Consider the following 14,523-nt stretch of genomic DNA (forward strand, 5'->3'; position numbering starts at 1 on the left):
CACACATGCGTGATGTCATCATGGCGACGTCCACACACTTCTGGGTGCCTCAAGCTGTGGCCACTACCTTTAGTGTGCCCTGGCTCGAGAAAGTTTGAGAGACACTGACTTAAGGGTTTTTTTCCCTCATATTGTGTTTATGGGAAAATTGCTTGGTATCAGTCCCATTGTTTATTATTTTTCCATTGGAAAATAAAGGAAACACAGCCATGTCATTTACAGCATTAGCTCTTTTATTCTCTGCTGCTTTATCCCCCATTCCATGTCCATCTCCATCCTGACTGGTCCAGCTCTAAAGCAAAGCACATTAGAGAAATAGAGAATTTGGCTTCTCGGATATTCATTGTTTTCTCACAGAGCTCTGGAGGCTAGGAAAGGATCAGATAATGAAGACCCGTAATGATCTGGTCTTGAAGGAGACTCTCACTAAAAGCTTTTACATGCTTCGGCAGTATGAAAAGCGGTCTCTGTTCTGAAGGCAGGAGCATTATACAAAATATTCTTACACAGATTCAGGGAACCGAGTCCTACCAGATATCTGCGTGGGTTTAACAAGGAAGTGGGTTTGAAAAGACGATAAAGCCCTGTACTGATGGTAACTGAAGATATTTGCTACAGCCTTGTCTGCTCTGGAAACTTCCAGCATTTGCTTGGAGGGACACTGCAAAAACAGGGGTTTTAATGTTTTTTAAGAACTTTTGTGCAATGCTATTCTGCTTCTGTAGAGTAAATTTGCTACAAGATATTTTTGGTTTGCTGAGGTTTTTTTTTTTTTCACTTGTATTTGGCTCACACTTTTTTCATTTAGTTCCAGATCAGTTACATTCAGATACACTCAGCAGTCCCTGCCCCTGGAGGGCTGACAATCTAAGCTTCTGCCTGAGGCAATGGAGGATTAAATGACCTTTTTTTAAAATCTCTATTAGATGTCTGATCTAGCAGAGTTTAATAACAGAGGCTCCCAAAGGAACAGTCCTAGTTTCTAAGGTGCATTTTTTGACTGCTTTCCCAGCATTTCTCCCCCTCCCCCAGCCCCTCCATGTCACTCATACAATTTTTAAAACATGGCAGCTAAAGTCTGTGGATGGGCAGACTGGATGAGCCATTTGGCCTTTATCTGCCGTCATGTTTCTATGTTTCAGATTCATTGATATGACTGCCCTGAGGATGTTCCTTCACTTTGGGGTTGTTCCTTCAGCCTCAGGTTTCATACACACAGTAATCGGGTGAGCTTCATGGCTCAGGCAGTGAAAGTAGTGTATATGTAGACAAACAATCTGTTGAGCCTGAATGCCTGGATGTGCTCAGGCTTGGGGAACGAAGAAAGGACGACAAATGTCAGAACTATGGGTGGTCCGGCTAGCCAATAAACAGTGCTGAGGAGGAAGAGCCCCACCAGCCATTGAGTCAAGAGATGATGCATTGAACCACCTGGGCATCTCATCTGGGGAAAAAAAGGAAGGATGGCAGGATGCAAGAGAATAGAATTTTCTTTTTAAGTACAATAATTTTGTGCATAGTTACGTCAGGTTATTTTCCTTAATGTTCTCTGCATGATGAAATACATCTACAGTGGTGCCTCACACAACGAACTTAATTGGTTCCAGGAGCAAGTTTGTTATGCGAAAAGTTCGTTATGTGAAACGCATTTTCCCATAACAATACATGTTAAAAAAAATAATTTGTTCTGTAGCATAAAATATGCTAAGATGACATAAAAAAAGATAAATTTATCTTGTTAGAGCTGGTGTTAGACACAACTGGGGACTGCAAAGTCCAGGCAGAGGCTTACGGCTCTCTTTGACCAGGGGGGACAGTTGCCCTAGTTGCACTACCCTAACCCTATTCCTGCTATGTGTGACTGTGGTATTCTGTTAGCATGATATTTCTGTGTAGCATTCTATAATAATTTGGCTTATTCAATTTTCTTGATAGTAGAGGGGATATATGTGAAGGGGAGGGGAGACAGGGGTTTTGTTGATCCTTGCTGTGTATTATAATCACCCCCCACATACTCCCCAGTACCTTTTTAATCATCCCCCCTCGGTACCTTTTTTAATTCCTCCCATCTTTCCCAGCCAGTGGCGTACAGGCCAGAAGCGCAGAGATCAGGAGCAATTCCTCTGCACGCCTGTGTGGGCCCATGCCGATCTCCGAATGGCTGCAGTTAGTTCTTGTGAGTCCCGCGAGAGCTGACTGCAGCCATTCAGAGATCAGCGCAGGCCCAGGCAGTAGCACAGAAGGCTTGCTCTTGATCTCTGCGCTTCTGGCTGGGAAATTTGCTAGACCACCAGTTACGAGTGAGCGGGTGAGATTAAAGTTGCAGCAGTGGTGGCTTTTTTAAAAAAATATGTGGCGGCGGGGGGAGGTTTAAAAATATGCGGTGGCGGCAGAGGCTTAAAAATATGCAGCAGCGGCGGCAGGGGGGTTTAAAATATGTAGCGCCACTGCACAGGGAGCCAGGCGGAGAGAGGGCAGTTAAGGATGCAGCTCGGGCGACTTCGTTGTGTGAAACGAAGTTCGTTGTGGGAAGCAAGACCTGAAGTTCGTTGTGCGCAGCGTTCGCTGTGCGAGGCGTCCGTTATGCGAGGCACCACTGTAAATATTTTCTTTGCATCTTTGCATACTTCTCTCAAGGTCTACCCTGCCATCTGCAGTGTTTACTGCATAATCTATCATAATTATCTTATAATAATTGGGAGAAGAGTATAGAAAATGCATTCCTGAAGAAAAATAAACATTAAAAATGCTGGTTGCTGATAAAAACATTGTGGAAGCAATCCATGAACTGAAAAGCTTTGATTATCTTCAGCAGACCTCTCTGGGTCCTCTAACAGCCAAAGAGGAGGATGCTTTCGGAAAACTCATCCAGAGCGTTTACAAAAGTTTTACATGTTTCGGTATCACAGTCTGCTTCTGTGGGCCACCATTCAATCCAGGTCATGGAATCTAAAGGATACTCATACCTATGAAAAAGAAAGTAGTATTACTGAACTGTGATGCCAGCAATGAAATCCCTTACTCCAGAGGAAAGCCTTTAAAAAGAGAAAATAAATGTCATGCTCAGGGACTGCTGGAAATGGCCAACCCCAAATACATTGATGCTACAAGAAAACTATTTATTTCTGCAAGACTTACTGCAGGACTATGGCTGCCTATGGGTCCTCACAGTGACGATAGCGCAGGAATTCCATCCCCATGGCAACATGAAGAACCAGAATCCCAATATTAGAGTACTATATTAAAAAAAAAAAAATCAAGGAGGACTGATCCATACCAGGACTTCTCAACCCAGTCCTTGAGGCACACCCAGCCAGTCACAGATTTGCATAACAAGGAAGAAGTGCATGCAAATTTATCTCGTACATATTCACTGTGGCTATCCTGAAATCTTGATTGGTGGATGTACACCGAAGACTAGGTCAAGAACACTGATCTATAAGCAGTCGTTATTTCCAAAAATGTCTTCCTGCTACGCAAATGACTAATGTGCTTTTTTCCAGTAATGTTAGTCGGTGAAGAATCTGTTTACAATGAATAAAATTGAAATAAGAAGATAACTCATTCCTTTCTGCCTCGGTGGTCTTCAAATCCCAACCAATGCACTAATGCTGGCACCCACAGACCCTGCTCTAGCTGATCAATTCTTCAGGACTGATCTCTTTAAACTTCAGGAAAAAAAAGCACTCACCGGAAGGAGAAGAGGACTTGGATCTGGAGACCATCTTTGCCCATAATCAGATATTGATTTCCGTCATTCAGCTCGAGGTCCGAGCAGCTTCTCTTTTTAATAAAAATTACTTCTGTGTTTGTTTTCACAAAGCTTTCTCCTAACAGAAGACAAAGGATGGATTTAGAAGGAAGTTCTTTTCAATAATTGGACACCAGATATTTTCCTGTTCCTTCTAAATCTGATCTGCATTGAATGCTCTATTTATATGATAGAACTACCAGGCATTGAGACTCTTGACAAAGGCATAGATGCCGAAATACTGTCAGTGTCGAGTGTACTGTCAGTGCTACTATCAATAAAGTGAACTTTGAACTTTACATCCGTGGCTGAATTATTGACATCTCATCCTTACGACTCCTTTGTTATGCCTTGATTGTCTCATCATTGAGGCCTCCTTGGGCTCCCTTTTTGGAGGCTTGTAGACCACCAGAGCTTCCTAAGGTAGGCCCGGGTAAAACAGAGTGGGGGAAATAGTTTTGGTTTGGTGCCAAATCCAACACCAAAACTGAAATTCAGTCAGCCTCCATTCCACAGTCAGCTACCTCTCAATAAAAGCTGAACACTTGCATCCTGGAAGCCTGGTTCATTATCACTTGCTTAAATTGGCCTTAACTCCCATCCCATTTTCCTGAGTGAACTGTGAGTTTTTACCTTTCTTGTAGATATCTTGAATAGTTGCACTGTACTTCACAAAACTTCCATCTTCAACAGAAGACATGATCCTAATCTTGTAGGCTGGAAAGAGGATATGTGATCACATAAGGAAGTTAGACTGGAAAATAATCAGAATACCTTGAGCTGAGGTACAGTACAACTTTCTAATAGATGTCCAATTACACATGTAGCCACCTCTGGGGTGGAACAAGAGGGACATTTTAGGAAAGATACGAAACTCGCAGATGTTTCTACATAGCTTATACCAAATATGGAAACTATAAGTGCTTTTTAATCTTGGTCCTCTTTTTTTTTCTCTTCTTTCAAAAGATCATTAATATTAATCTGGATCTTTATACATTCTTCATATTAAAAATTATCTACTTTTAAACTGATTAATTATTCCTAACATTACCTCTTTCCTTGAATCATTTTAAAATAATTGAAGCTTTTTCTATCAATTAATTTTCTTCATATTTTTTCTAAATTGACCCTATCCTTATGTACAAACCTTAAATGTTGTTTGTTTGTTTTTTAAATTAATTTTATAAATTGTATTTCTGCCTTTTACCTACTTGTTTCAGTTTGTATTAATAGAACATAATGATTAGTCTGTATAATTTTGTCTCATTTGTATTTGTCATCCCTGGCTTTTATTGTACATTACAATTATGTAATACGCATTGAAATATTGGATATTGCGTAAAATCAAAATTTAATGAACTTGAAACTTGAAATATGCTTCCTATTTGCATGGCCTAGGATTATATAACAATTCCCACAAGTTTTATCGGAGAGAAAGAGGGGGAACGAGGTAATGCTGGAGCAGTATGATTAAGCTAAGTTTATACTTTGCACTTTAAATTGAAGTAAATCTTGAGATATTGTTCATAACACTGTGATGTTGGATACTAATGAGGATTGCAGCCATTAGGTGTTATGTTACACTCACAGCAATCTGAAGATCCTTACACAGAACAATGATTTTTTTTGTACCAGCGTAAATCAAACAGTTGACATGAGCTAATTTGCTAGGATTATATAAAGCATTTCTAAGCCACCTCCTTAAACATATACAATAAATGAGTGCTTTTCATATCTTCTCTTTCTAATAAAATGCCCAAAATTTGCAGTGCATGTAGAAATATTAGCCAAAAAATAAAATATAGGTTTGCAAAGGACCATCTGGGCTGGTTGATGCAGTTTGTGATGGTCTCTTTATAACTCTAATAATAGCATTTGAAAGAACAACTTTCAAAGGGGTGGCTATATTAGCCTGGTGTAACAAAAATGACAGGTGGCACCTAATTTAACCCCCTCCCCCTTTTACAAAAGCATAGCGCAGTTTTTAGCGCCGGCCGTGGCAGTAACAGCTCCGACGCGTATAGGAATTCTATGAGCGTCTGAACTGTTACCGTCAAAACGCACTATGGTTTAGTAAAAGGGGGGTTTAGTGAGGCATGAGTTTTCAAGGACCAGAGTGGCATCTGACAAAGTGGACTCATGCCTCCGTGAATTGGTTAGTCTATAAGGTGCCACCTGCCTTTGTCATGTCTGTTTCACCAGAATATGGCCACCACTTTAAAAGTTGTTTTTGAAGGAAATACTGATTTTGCATTAGAGAATGACATGGGGACAAATTTGGGTTCATAGACAACGGCGCGAAAGACAGCGTGCGCTGACAATTGAGCGCAGCGCGCGCTGCCGCGCCGCTCTAAATTACAGTTTTTAGGGGCTCCGACGGGTTTTTATTGGGGAACCCCCCCAGTTTACTTAATAGACATCGCGCCGGCGTTAGGGGGGGTTTGGGGGGTTGTAACCCTCCACATTTTACTGTAAACTGAACTTTTTCCCTAAAAACAGGGAAAAAGTGAAGTTTTCAGTAAAATGTGAGGGGTTACAACCCCCCACAATGCCCCCACAACGCGGCGTGATGTCTATTAAGTAAAGTGGGGGGGGTTCCCCCCACACACACCCCCGTCGGAGCCCTAAAAACAGTAATTTAGAGTGGTGCGGCGGCGCGCACTGCGCTCAATTGTCTGGGCACGCCTTTGTCCCGGCTCGCTTTTGACCTGACACCCAAATTTGTCCCTGTCCCCGCAGGAACTCAATTTCCCCGTCCTGTCGCTGCAGGTTTTGTCGCTGTCCCTGTCAGCTCTGCCTTAACCACACAAGCCACGAACACTTATGATTTTAAAGTGTTCGAGGCTTATGCAGATGAGGATGGAGCTTGCAGGAATGGGACAGGGACAGGAAAAGAACTCACGAGGACGGGACGGGAAAATGTGTTTCCGCGGGGATGGGGGGGAACATTTGTCCCTGTGTCATTCTCTATTTTGCATGAAGACAAAATGAGGGTGATTTTCAAAGGCATAAATCACAGTTTACCCAGGTGAAATGACCATTAGTCCACTGAGCCCTGTGTCCTATCTCCAAATGTGGCCAATCTATGTCATTTGGAAGAACCCAGCAGATCCCAGTCAAAAAGCCCATTCCCTGACTCTTACTTCTAGAAATATGATATAGAGACCCAGGTTTACCTCAAATGGCTAAAACTATAGGCATGAATAATTATGGCATACTATTATTATTAATTATTTCTAGAGCACTACCAGACATATGCAGTGCTATATAGAGTCACAAAGGAAACAGTCCTTGCTCAAATGAGAAAGAGGTATCTTGTGGGATATCTATTGGTTGGTGAAGGCAGAAAAAGCAACCATGTACTTTGCACCTGCTATTTGTTTAGTGGGAGGGGGAGAAGGAAGGCTGTATAACTAGGGCTGTACAGTTGAAAAGTCAATTTACGTAGCTGCACTATTTTCTCCTCCTCTGCCTCCAAACAGCAGGTGTAAGTTATGTGGATGCTGTCGGCACATGTACTTTCTACTTGCATTCTGGAAGAGAAACAGAGCAAGTCGATTCTTTCAATGATTTAAGGAGGGTTCGCATACTAATGGTTCCAGCAGAGTTTAGAATTCCCCAGGCTATTTGAAAATTGACAGGAAGACAGCACATTTTCAATCGCAGACATAATGTTGTAGAATCAGCTTCCTATAAATCAGTGGTCTCAAACTCGCGGCCCCCAGGTACTATTTTGAGGCCCTCAGTATGTTTATCATAATCACAAAAGTAAAATAAATCAGTTTCTTGATCATATGTCTCTTTAGCTATCAATGACAATATTATTATTAAGACTTAGCCAAAAGGAAAAATTTATAAACTATAAAGAGTTTTACCTCATGCAAAATTGTCATTTCTTTAATAAGACATTAACTATTTTTTTCTGAGGCCCTCCAAGTATCTACAAATCCAAAATGCGGCCCTGCAAAGGGTTTGAGTTTGAGACCACTGCTATAAATATAAGAATAGCTATGGATACAACAAAGTTTAAGAAACTTTACAGCCACCTGTTGTCTGAGCTTACAGTGTTGATATATAAATGGGCGTTGCACAGTAGGCATATACATGAATATGATCAAATTTAAGAAGTAATAATAAAATTATCTTTACTGTAGAAAGTTAAAGCGGGAAGAGGGATATTACGTTGGGAATTATTGATTGTTTTACCGTATTTCCTTGTTTGTGATGATTTGCATTTTATTGTATGTTTTTATTGATCTAATTATAGTTACTAAATATCTTCAGGATTATATAAATTATTTTGGGGTCCTTTAACTAATTTAGCACGCGTTAAAAATTAGTGCGCACTAAATGCTAAGATGCCCATAGGAATATAATGGTGCACCTTAATAAACTGACTATAAGCTGCATAGAAATCTGACGGCAGATAAAGACCACATGGCCCAGCCAATCTGCCCATCCGCAGCATCTGAATTTATACAGAATGGTGGAAGGAAAGACCTGAGTCTTCTTTGATTAAGGCCCCCTTTTATGAAGCCCCATTAGGAATTCCTGTGAGTGTCGCAGCTTTTACCGCAGCAGCTGGCGATTTAAAAAAAAACCCTAACATGGCCTGATAAAAGGGACCTAAATTTTCAAAAATTATTCCAGACCTTGGCATTATCAACTCCTCCAGAAACACAAGTGAAACCAAGCTTCATGATCTGGGCACCCAGGCACGTAAAGAGCTAATTTTAAAAGAGATTTACCGTAGGTTAATGGATGTTTACTCTTGCCAACAGGCCTTTCTTTGCTGCTAATTTTCCTCATGGGGAAAAGAAGTAGTGCTGAGGACATGGAAGGTCTATCTCATCAACAATATAATACATTCAGGAAAAACATAAGATGAGAAAGAATGCCACAGGTATAATCTAAAAAGTGGAGAAAAGACCTCAGTGTCACGTTGGATTTAATGAAAAAACTCAATCCTCCAGACAAGACAACTTCAAAAAGAAGTTTGAAGATGCAGACACATCCTTGGTCTAGAAAAACTCCACTTTATATAATAATTCTTTACTTGGGTAAAAATATTGTTCAGAGAAGTAGCATAACGACTCTTAAAAACTTCACCACATAATAGCTACATAACATCATCCTCACAAAGCTCAAAGTAAAGAAATGAACAAAAACTTATCTGCAGCAGGAATTTCTTCCACAAGGTATGTAAGCAGGGTGCAGAAAAGAGGTATTAACAAAGGGCCGAGTATATCTAGGTCCAAATGATACTCTTCAACGGACCCCCTACAACAAACTCCCGACAGGGCCTCTGTTTCGCTATACTGTATTAAGCTTCGTCAGGGGAATATGCTTCAGCTTGAGCTAAACGCTTCAAAGTTCCTGCGTGCATGTTAGTCTAAGGACGCATTAGCGTTTAGCGTGCGCTAATCGGTTAGTGCACCTTAATAAAACAGGGGGACAGTGTTATTACTCAGCTTTTGACTATTTTAACAGTTTGCCGATGGGTGTGTCTAAGAATCCATTCCAGGCATTACAAGTTGCCCAGAATTCTGTGGCAAGAATATTGGTAGGCCACTTCTGTGGAGATGATGCGGTATACAAACTTAAGGTTTAGTTTAGTTTAGTTTAATCAGTACGAGCGTACTACTCCTACCTTGAGACATTTGCAGTGGTTGCCTGCGAATTTTAGAATCAAATTTAAAATTTTACACACTGTTTTTCAAAGTTGTGACAAAGCAAGTTTCAGCTGTTACTGCCTCAAAATTGCACATAGATCAACCGCCTCGTGCATTAAGATCAAGCAATCAAATGCCACTGGAAGTTCCTTCGCAACAGGTGGTTCCATTAGATCAATATCATGCCTCAGTCTTTTACGTTCTGAGTCGAGCTATGGAATTCATTGCTTTGGAGACAGAGAGATGCGAACTGTGACTCTATTTAAAGACTTTGCTCTTTCGACAGGTTTTTGGTGAACAGTGAAATTCAATAATATAATCCTGGCTGGGAAGACATGATGGAGTTTCAGTTCTACTTTTGTGGGGAAAAGGGTGGGGGCTAACGTTTTATGTCCTTGATGGTATTTTGATTATGTATGTTGAAATGTCTAAACCGCCTAGAATTCCGTGAATGAGCAGTATAAGAAGTTTTAAATAAATAAATAACCCCCTCCTATACTAACGCGTAGTGCGGGTTTTAGCGCCGGCAGCGGAGGTAACTGCTCCGAGGCTCATAGGAATTCTATGAGCATCGGAGCAGCTACCACCGCTGCCGGCGTTAAAACCCACACTACGCGTTGGTAAAGGAGGGGGTAAGTAAATAAAAATATTTTACAGGTGAAAAGTATGCACTGTTGGCCATCAAATGTTAACAGGAAACTCAAGTTTCGAGTTTTATTAAAATTTGTTATCCTACTTATCAAATTTCAAAGTGGCTTACAATAGTAAAATTATGGGATGTACAAACTATAATCAATACTAAGGGCTCCTTTTACAAAGCTGCGTTAGCGGTTTAATGCGCGTAATAGCGGGCGCTAATTTGCTGGCCGCACTAGCCGCTATCGCCTCCTCTTGAGCAGGCGGTAGTTTTTCGGCTGGCACGGGGGTTAGCGCACACTAAAAAGGTGCGTGCGATAAAGCCGCTAACATGGCTTCGTAAAAGGAGCCCTAAATATACATTTGCATTAATAGATTCCACACCGGTCTGCCAATAATTTAAACTTTAAATGATTGCCCTAAGGGGCAAACCTGACCAACCCTGTCTTTGAAAATCAGAATTGAAAGGCATGAATGAGAAACGTTGCTTTTATGTTCCTGTTTTCTGAATATAATTGACAAGCATCATATTTTTAGGATTACTCATTATCATTTTACCATATGCTGTATCCTTCAGGCAAGCTTTATCCCGTCTTTCATCTGCAGTTATGGACAAGTCCATTGAGTTTTGCATCTTGCTGCATTCCACTGCATTTGGAGAGGATTAACAATAGTTAGCAGAGGCCAAAACAAGATTTGATTGGGCAGGCAACATCATACGAGGGGCATTAAATAATTTATCTACCCGAGTGTGAAAAAAAAATAGCAAGCATGTTGAAGCAAGTCTGTGCATGTTGTGACGTGTCTCAAGGTTACTAATGCACAGTTGCAGCTCATTGTGAATCTAACATTCCAAGAGACAGGATGTCAGGAGAGTCGTTGTGTGAATCCAGTAAGAAACTGAGCACCATTCAGTGATAAAAATTCTCACAAAAAGAAGGGAAAAAGCCAAAGGAGATCCATGAACACATGACTGCAGTTTATGGTGAGTCTGCCCCTTTATCCTGCAAAGTATAATTTTAAAGCAAGCAGTTTCAGTGGGATAGAGAGTCCATTGAAGATGACCCTCACACTGAACTACCTGTGGAAGAAACGTCCACCAAAATGTGCAAGAAAGTCAAGTATTTAATTTTGTCAGCCAGATGAATTAAGGTTTCCCAAATAGCTGAAGAAATGGGCATCTCGGCAGATACAGTTTGGAAAATAATTCATGAAAAGTTGGGTGTGAACAAGGTTAGCGCAAGATAGGTTCCAAGAATGCTGACGCTATGTCAGAAGGTCATGAGGCTCCAGTGCTGTCAGGAGAACTTGGAGATGCTCCGTGAAGACCAAGTGAATTTTTTTCATCATTTGATGACTGGAGATGAAACTTGGATGTATCACAGAGATCCTGAGTCTGAAATGGAGTCAATGCAGTGGAAGAACAAGTTATCCCCCACTCCAAATAAAGTTCAAGACAGAAAAATCTGCAGGTAAAGTGATGGCAATTATCTTCTGGGATGAAGGACTTTTGTTTCTGACGTTCATGCCACACAAGACAACTATAACCAGGGAGAGTTACACCAACACAATGATTGCTTTGTGGAAGTCAATCAAGGAGAAAAGATGAGGAAAACGCACAGTAGGCATGCTGCTTCTTCACGACAATGTGCAGGTGCACATGTCATGATAATCACAGGCTGCCGTATGAGAATGTGGGCTTCAGCAGCTGAATCATCTACACCAGGAGTAGGCAATTCCGGTCCTCAAGAGCCACAGATAGGTCAGGTTTTCAGGATATCCACAATGAATATATATGAGATGGATTTGCATGCACTGCCTCCTTGAGATGCAAATATATCTCATGCATATTTATTGTATATGCATATGGTTGTAAGAGTGGGGAAACAAGCATATTTATAAAATATAAAAAAGTATTTATGGAAGTAGGGGGAAATATTTAATAAATAGACTTTATATATTAAATTCATATATGAGTTAGCTTCTTCTGTTTTTTGTAAGAGGTAGATCTTTGACATAGTGGAAGCTTTATATGTTGTGTGTTCTATATGTATATTGATTGGTTTACCATGCATATTTATTGTGGATATCCTGAAAACCTGACCTGCCTGTGGCTCTCGAGGACCGGAATTGCCTATCCCTGATCTACCCTACAGTCATGACTTGGCTCCTTCGGATTATTTTTTGTTTTGAGTTTTGGAGAAATCTCTCCATGGACAGCGGTTTTTAAGTGATGAAGACATCAAGCAAACGGTGATGTCCTGGTTTGAAGGTTAAACAGAAGAATTCTTTTCAAAGGGGTTAAAGTCATTGCAGGAAAAGTGGATGAAATGTATGGGGCTCTCAGGGCACTATATTGAAAAATAAAACAAAATTTTTTAAAAACTCTTTTCTTTCCTGCTGAGGTAGATAAATTATTGAAAGCCCCTCATAAGACTGGAGAATGAGTGTCAGATCATCAGGCATGGGCAGCAGAAAGAGATCTCAGAGCATCAAAGCTCAGAACTGCAACATGCTCTGCAGGTTTCAATACCTCTTTAGAGTAAGTCTGTTGTAAATCAGGATTAGCAATGAGTTTCAGGGCTTTAGAAGACCTTGAACAATAATATCATGTGAAATGTAGCCTAATTTGAAAAGGATATAATTTGCAACAATATTTTAATCTTAAATATTCTTTAAATGATGTTCTAAAAATTCAAATTCTCTGCCCGTTAACCAGACATACAGGAAAATGTAATTTCATTAACATTGTTTCATAATAAGAAGAATTTGTGTATTTCTAAACCTCTTTCCTAATCATAGCTTGAGGGGGGGGGGGGGTCGAAGCATTTTCAGGTGGCATTTGCTTAACAAATAACACCCCCCCCCCCTTTTACTTAACCATGATAGTGGTTATTAGCGCAGGGAGTCGCGCTGAATGCTCCACGCAGCTCTCGACGCTCATAGGAACTCTATGGGGTCCTTTTATCAAGCCGTGCTACTGGGGTTAGCGCGTCAGACATTTCATCACGCGCTAACTCCCGCGGCCGGCAAAAAAACTAACGCCTGCTCAATGGAGGCATTAGCAGCTAGCGCGGCAGGCAATTTAACATGCGGTATTACACGCATTAAACCCTTACCGCAGCTTGATAAAAGGACCCCTATGAGTGTCGGGAGCAGCGCACAGCATTCAGCGATGCTCCCTGCGCTAATAACCGCTATCACGGTTTAGTAAAATGAGGGGGGGAATTGGTACATGATAAAACATTTCACATTAGCATATAACAACATTGCTTTTAAACATACATAGGGCTAGATTCACTAAGCCCATGGATCCAAACCGATCCGTGAGCAATCTGATCCGATCCATGGCAATGCGACCAATTCATTATCAAATTTGCATGCAAATGAGTTACACGATGATGCAAATCATTTGCATGCAAACTCTGACTCAAAACCAATTCAGTCGGGGCAGAGCCCTGACAGTAGTGACAGGAGAAGCAACCTCCTGTCACTGCTATTAGGGCTTCTGCCGGCTTTAAAAAAAAAATTTTAATCGGGCAGATATTTTGCATGTTTTACACATCCAAAATTCTATTTATTTATTTAAAAATGTATATACCACCCCACCCTCATAGCTGTAACGGAGCAGGAGGGGTGCTCAGTCCCTCCTACTCCAATGCCTCCCGCTTCTGAGGCCTTAGGCCCCGCCCCGGTGCAGCATGTGATGATTGGCTCAGGCGCCTCGGGCTCCTCCCTTGTATCGGAATGATCCAAGGAATTTCCAGCCTGTGGCTTTAAACGGCAGGAGAGTTGGTAAGAAGTGAAGCAACTGGTCCTCTGCAGTCACTTCACTTCGAATTGGCAAGTCCAATCGGTCTTCCTTCTTCTGTTTAGTGATTCGCTGCCTTCCTACTATGCATGCCGTTTCCCCTCATTTGCATGTGCGGATCGGATCGGGTCGGAGGTTGATTGGCCAGGCGGTTAGTGAATCGGGTCGGGGAACGACACAATCGGAAGCATTAGTGAATCTAGGCCATAGACAACTCATACTTTAGATTACTACGAACCCATGCCTGCTGTTCTGCTGCTTGCAAATACATTAGATCATCTGCTGCACCCCACTCCCTCCATACTATTTTCAGTTAGAGTTTTAAGGTTTACCTTCCATACATTTACACTCATCATCTTGGCACAATTTCACCAGCTTTTCATCTCCATATGGGTTATAAAATATAGTGCATTGTCTGTCTAAAGAACGGAGGAAAAAAAAATACAGGTTACAGGTTTCGTTTATTTGATACACCGCTAACTCGCTGAAAGCAAATACAGCGGTCTACAGAAGGAACGCTCATCCCAAAAGCCTCCCCATAGTCAATCCCCATACGAACACACAAGCATACCACATTCATACCAATAAAACCCTACGGGTATAACTGAAAGCCTGCTGAAATAAATAAGCATTCAACGACTTCTTAAACCTAG

At 41.2% G+C, this 14,523-nt stretch overlaps 1 protein-coding gene across 2 annotated transcripts in view; it reads right to left on the reverse strand.

Moving 5' to 3' along the window:
• Positions 1-212: 212 nt before the first annotated feature.
• The window catches only part of C5 (complement C5), a 149,154-nt gene continuing 134,843 nt past the window's right edge, over positions 213-14,523 (reverse strand). Inside the window, exons 37-42 of one of the 2 annotated variants that reach the window (XR_004540904.1) lie at positions 14,203-14,289; positions 10,618-10,707; positions 4,385-4,468; positions 3,692-3,830; positions 2,602-2,966; positions 213-1,570 (exon numbers count right to left, since the gene is read on the reverse strand). Coding sequence is in view for 1 of the 2 variants with exons in the window: in XM_033961430.1 (XP_033817321.1) it covers positions 2,831-2,966; positions 3,692-3,830; positions 4,385-4,468; positions 10,618-10,707; positions 14,203-14,289 (536 nt within the window). In the remaining variant the exon portion in view is untranslated. Of the gene's footprint in view, positions 1,571-2,478; positions 2,967-3,691; positions 3,831-4,384; positions 4,469-10,617; positions 10,708-14,202; positions 14,290-14,523 lie in introns of those variants that run through there. The other variant, XM_033961430.1, reaches the window with a different exon arrangement.

This window comes from Geotrypetes seraphini, chromosome 10 (assembly GCF_902459505.1).
Source record: "Geotrypetes seraphini chromosome 10, aGeoSer1.1, whole genome shotgun sequence".
In the NCBI taxonomy this organism is placed as follows: Eukaryota; Metazoa; Chordata; class Amphibia; order Gymnophiona; family Dermophiidae; genus Geotrypetes; species Geotrypetes seraphini.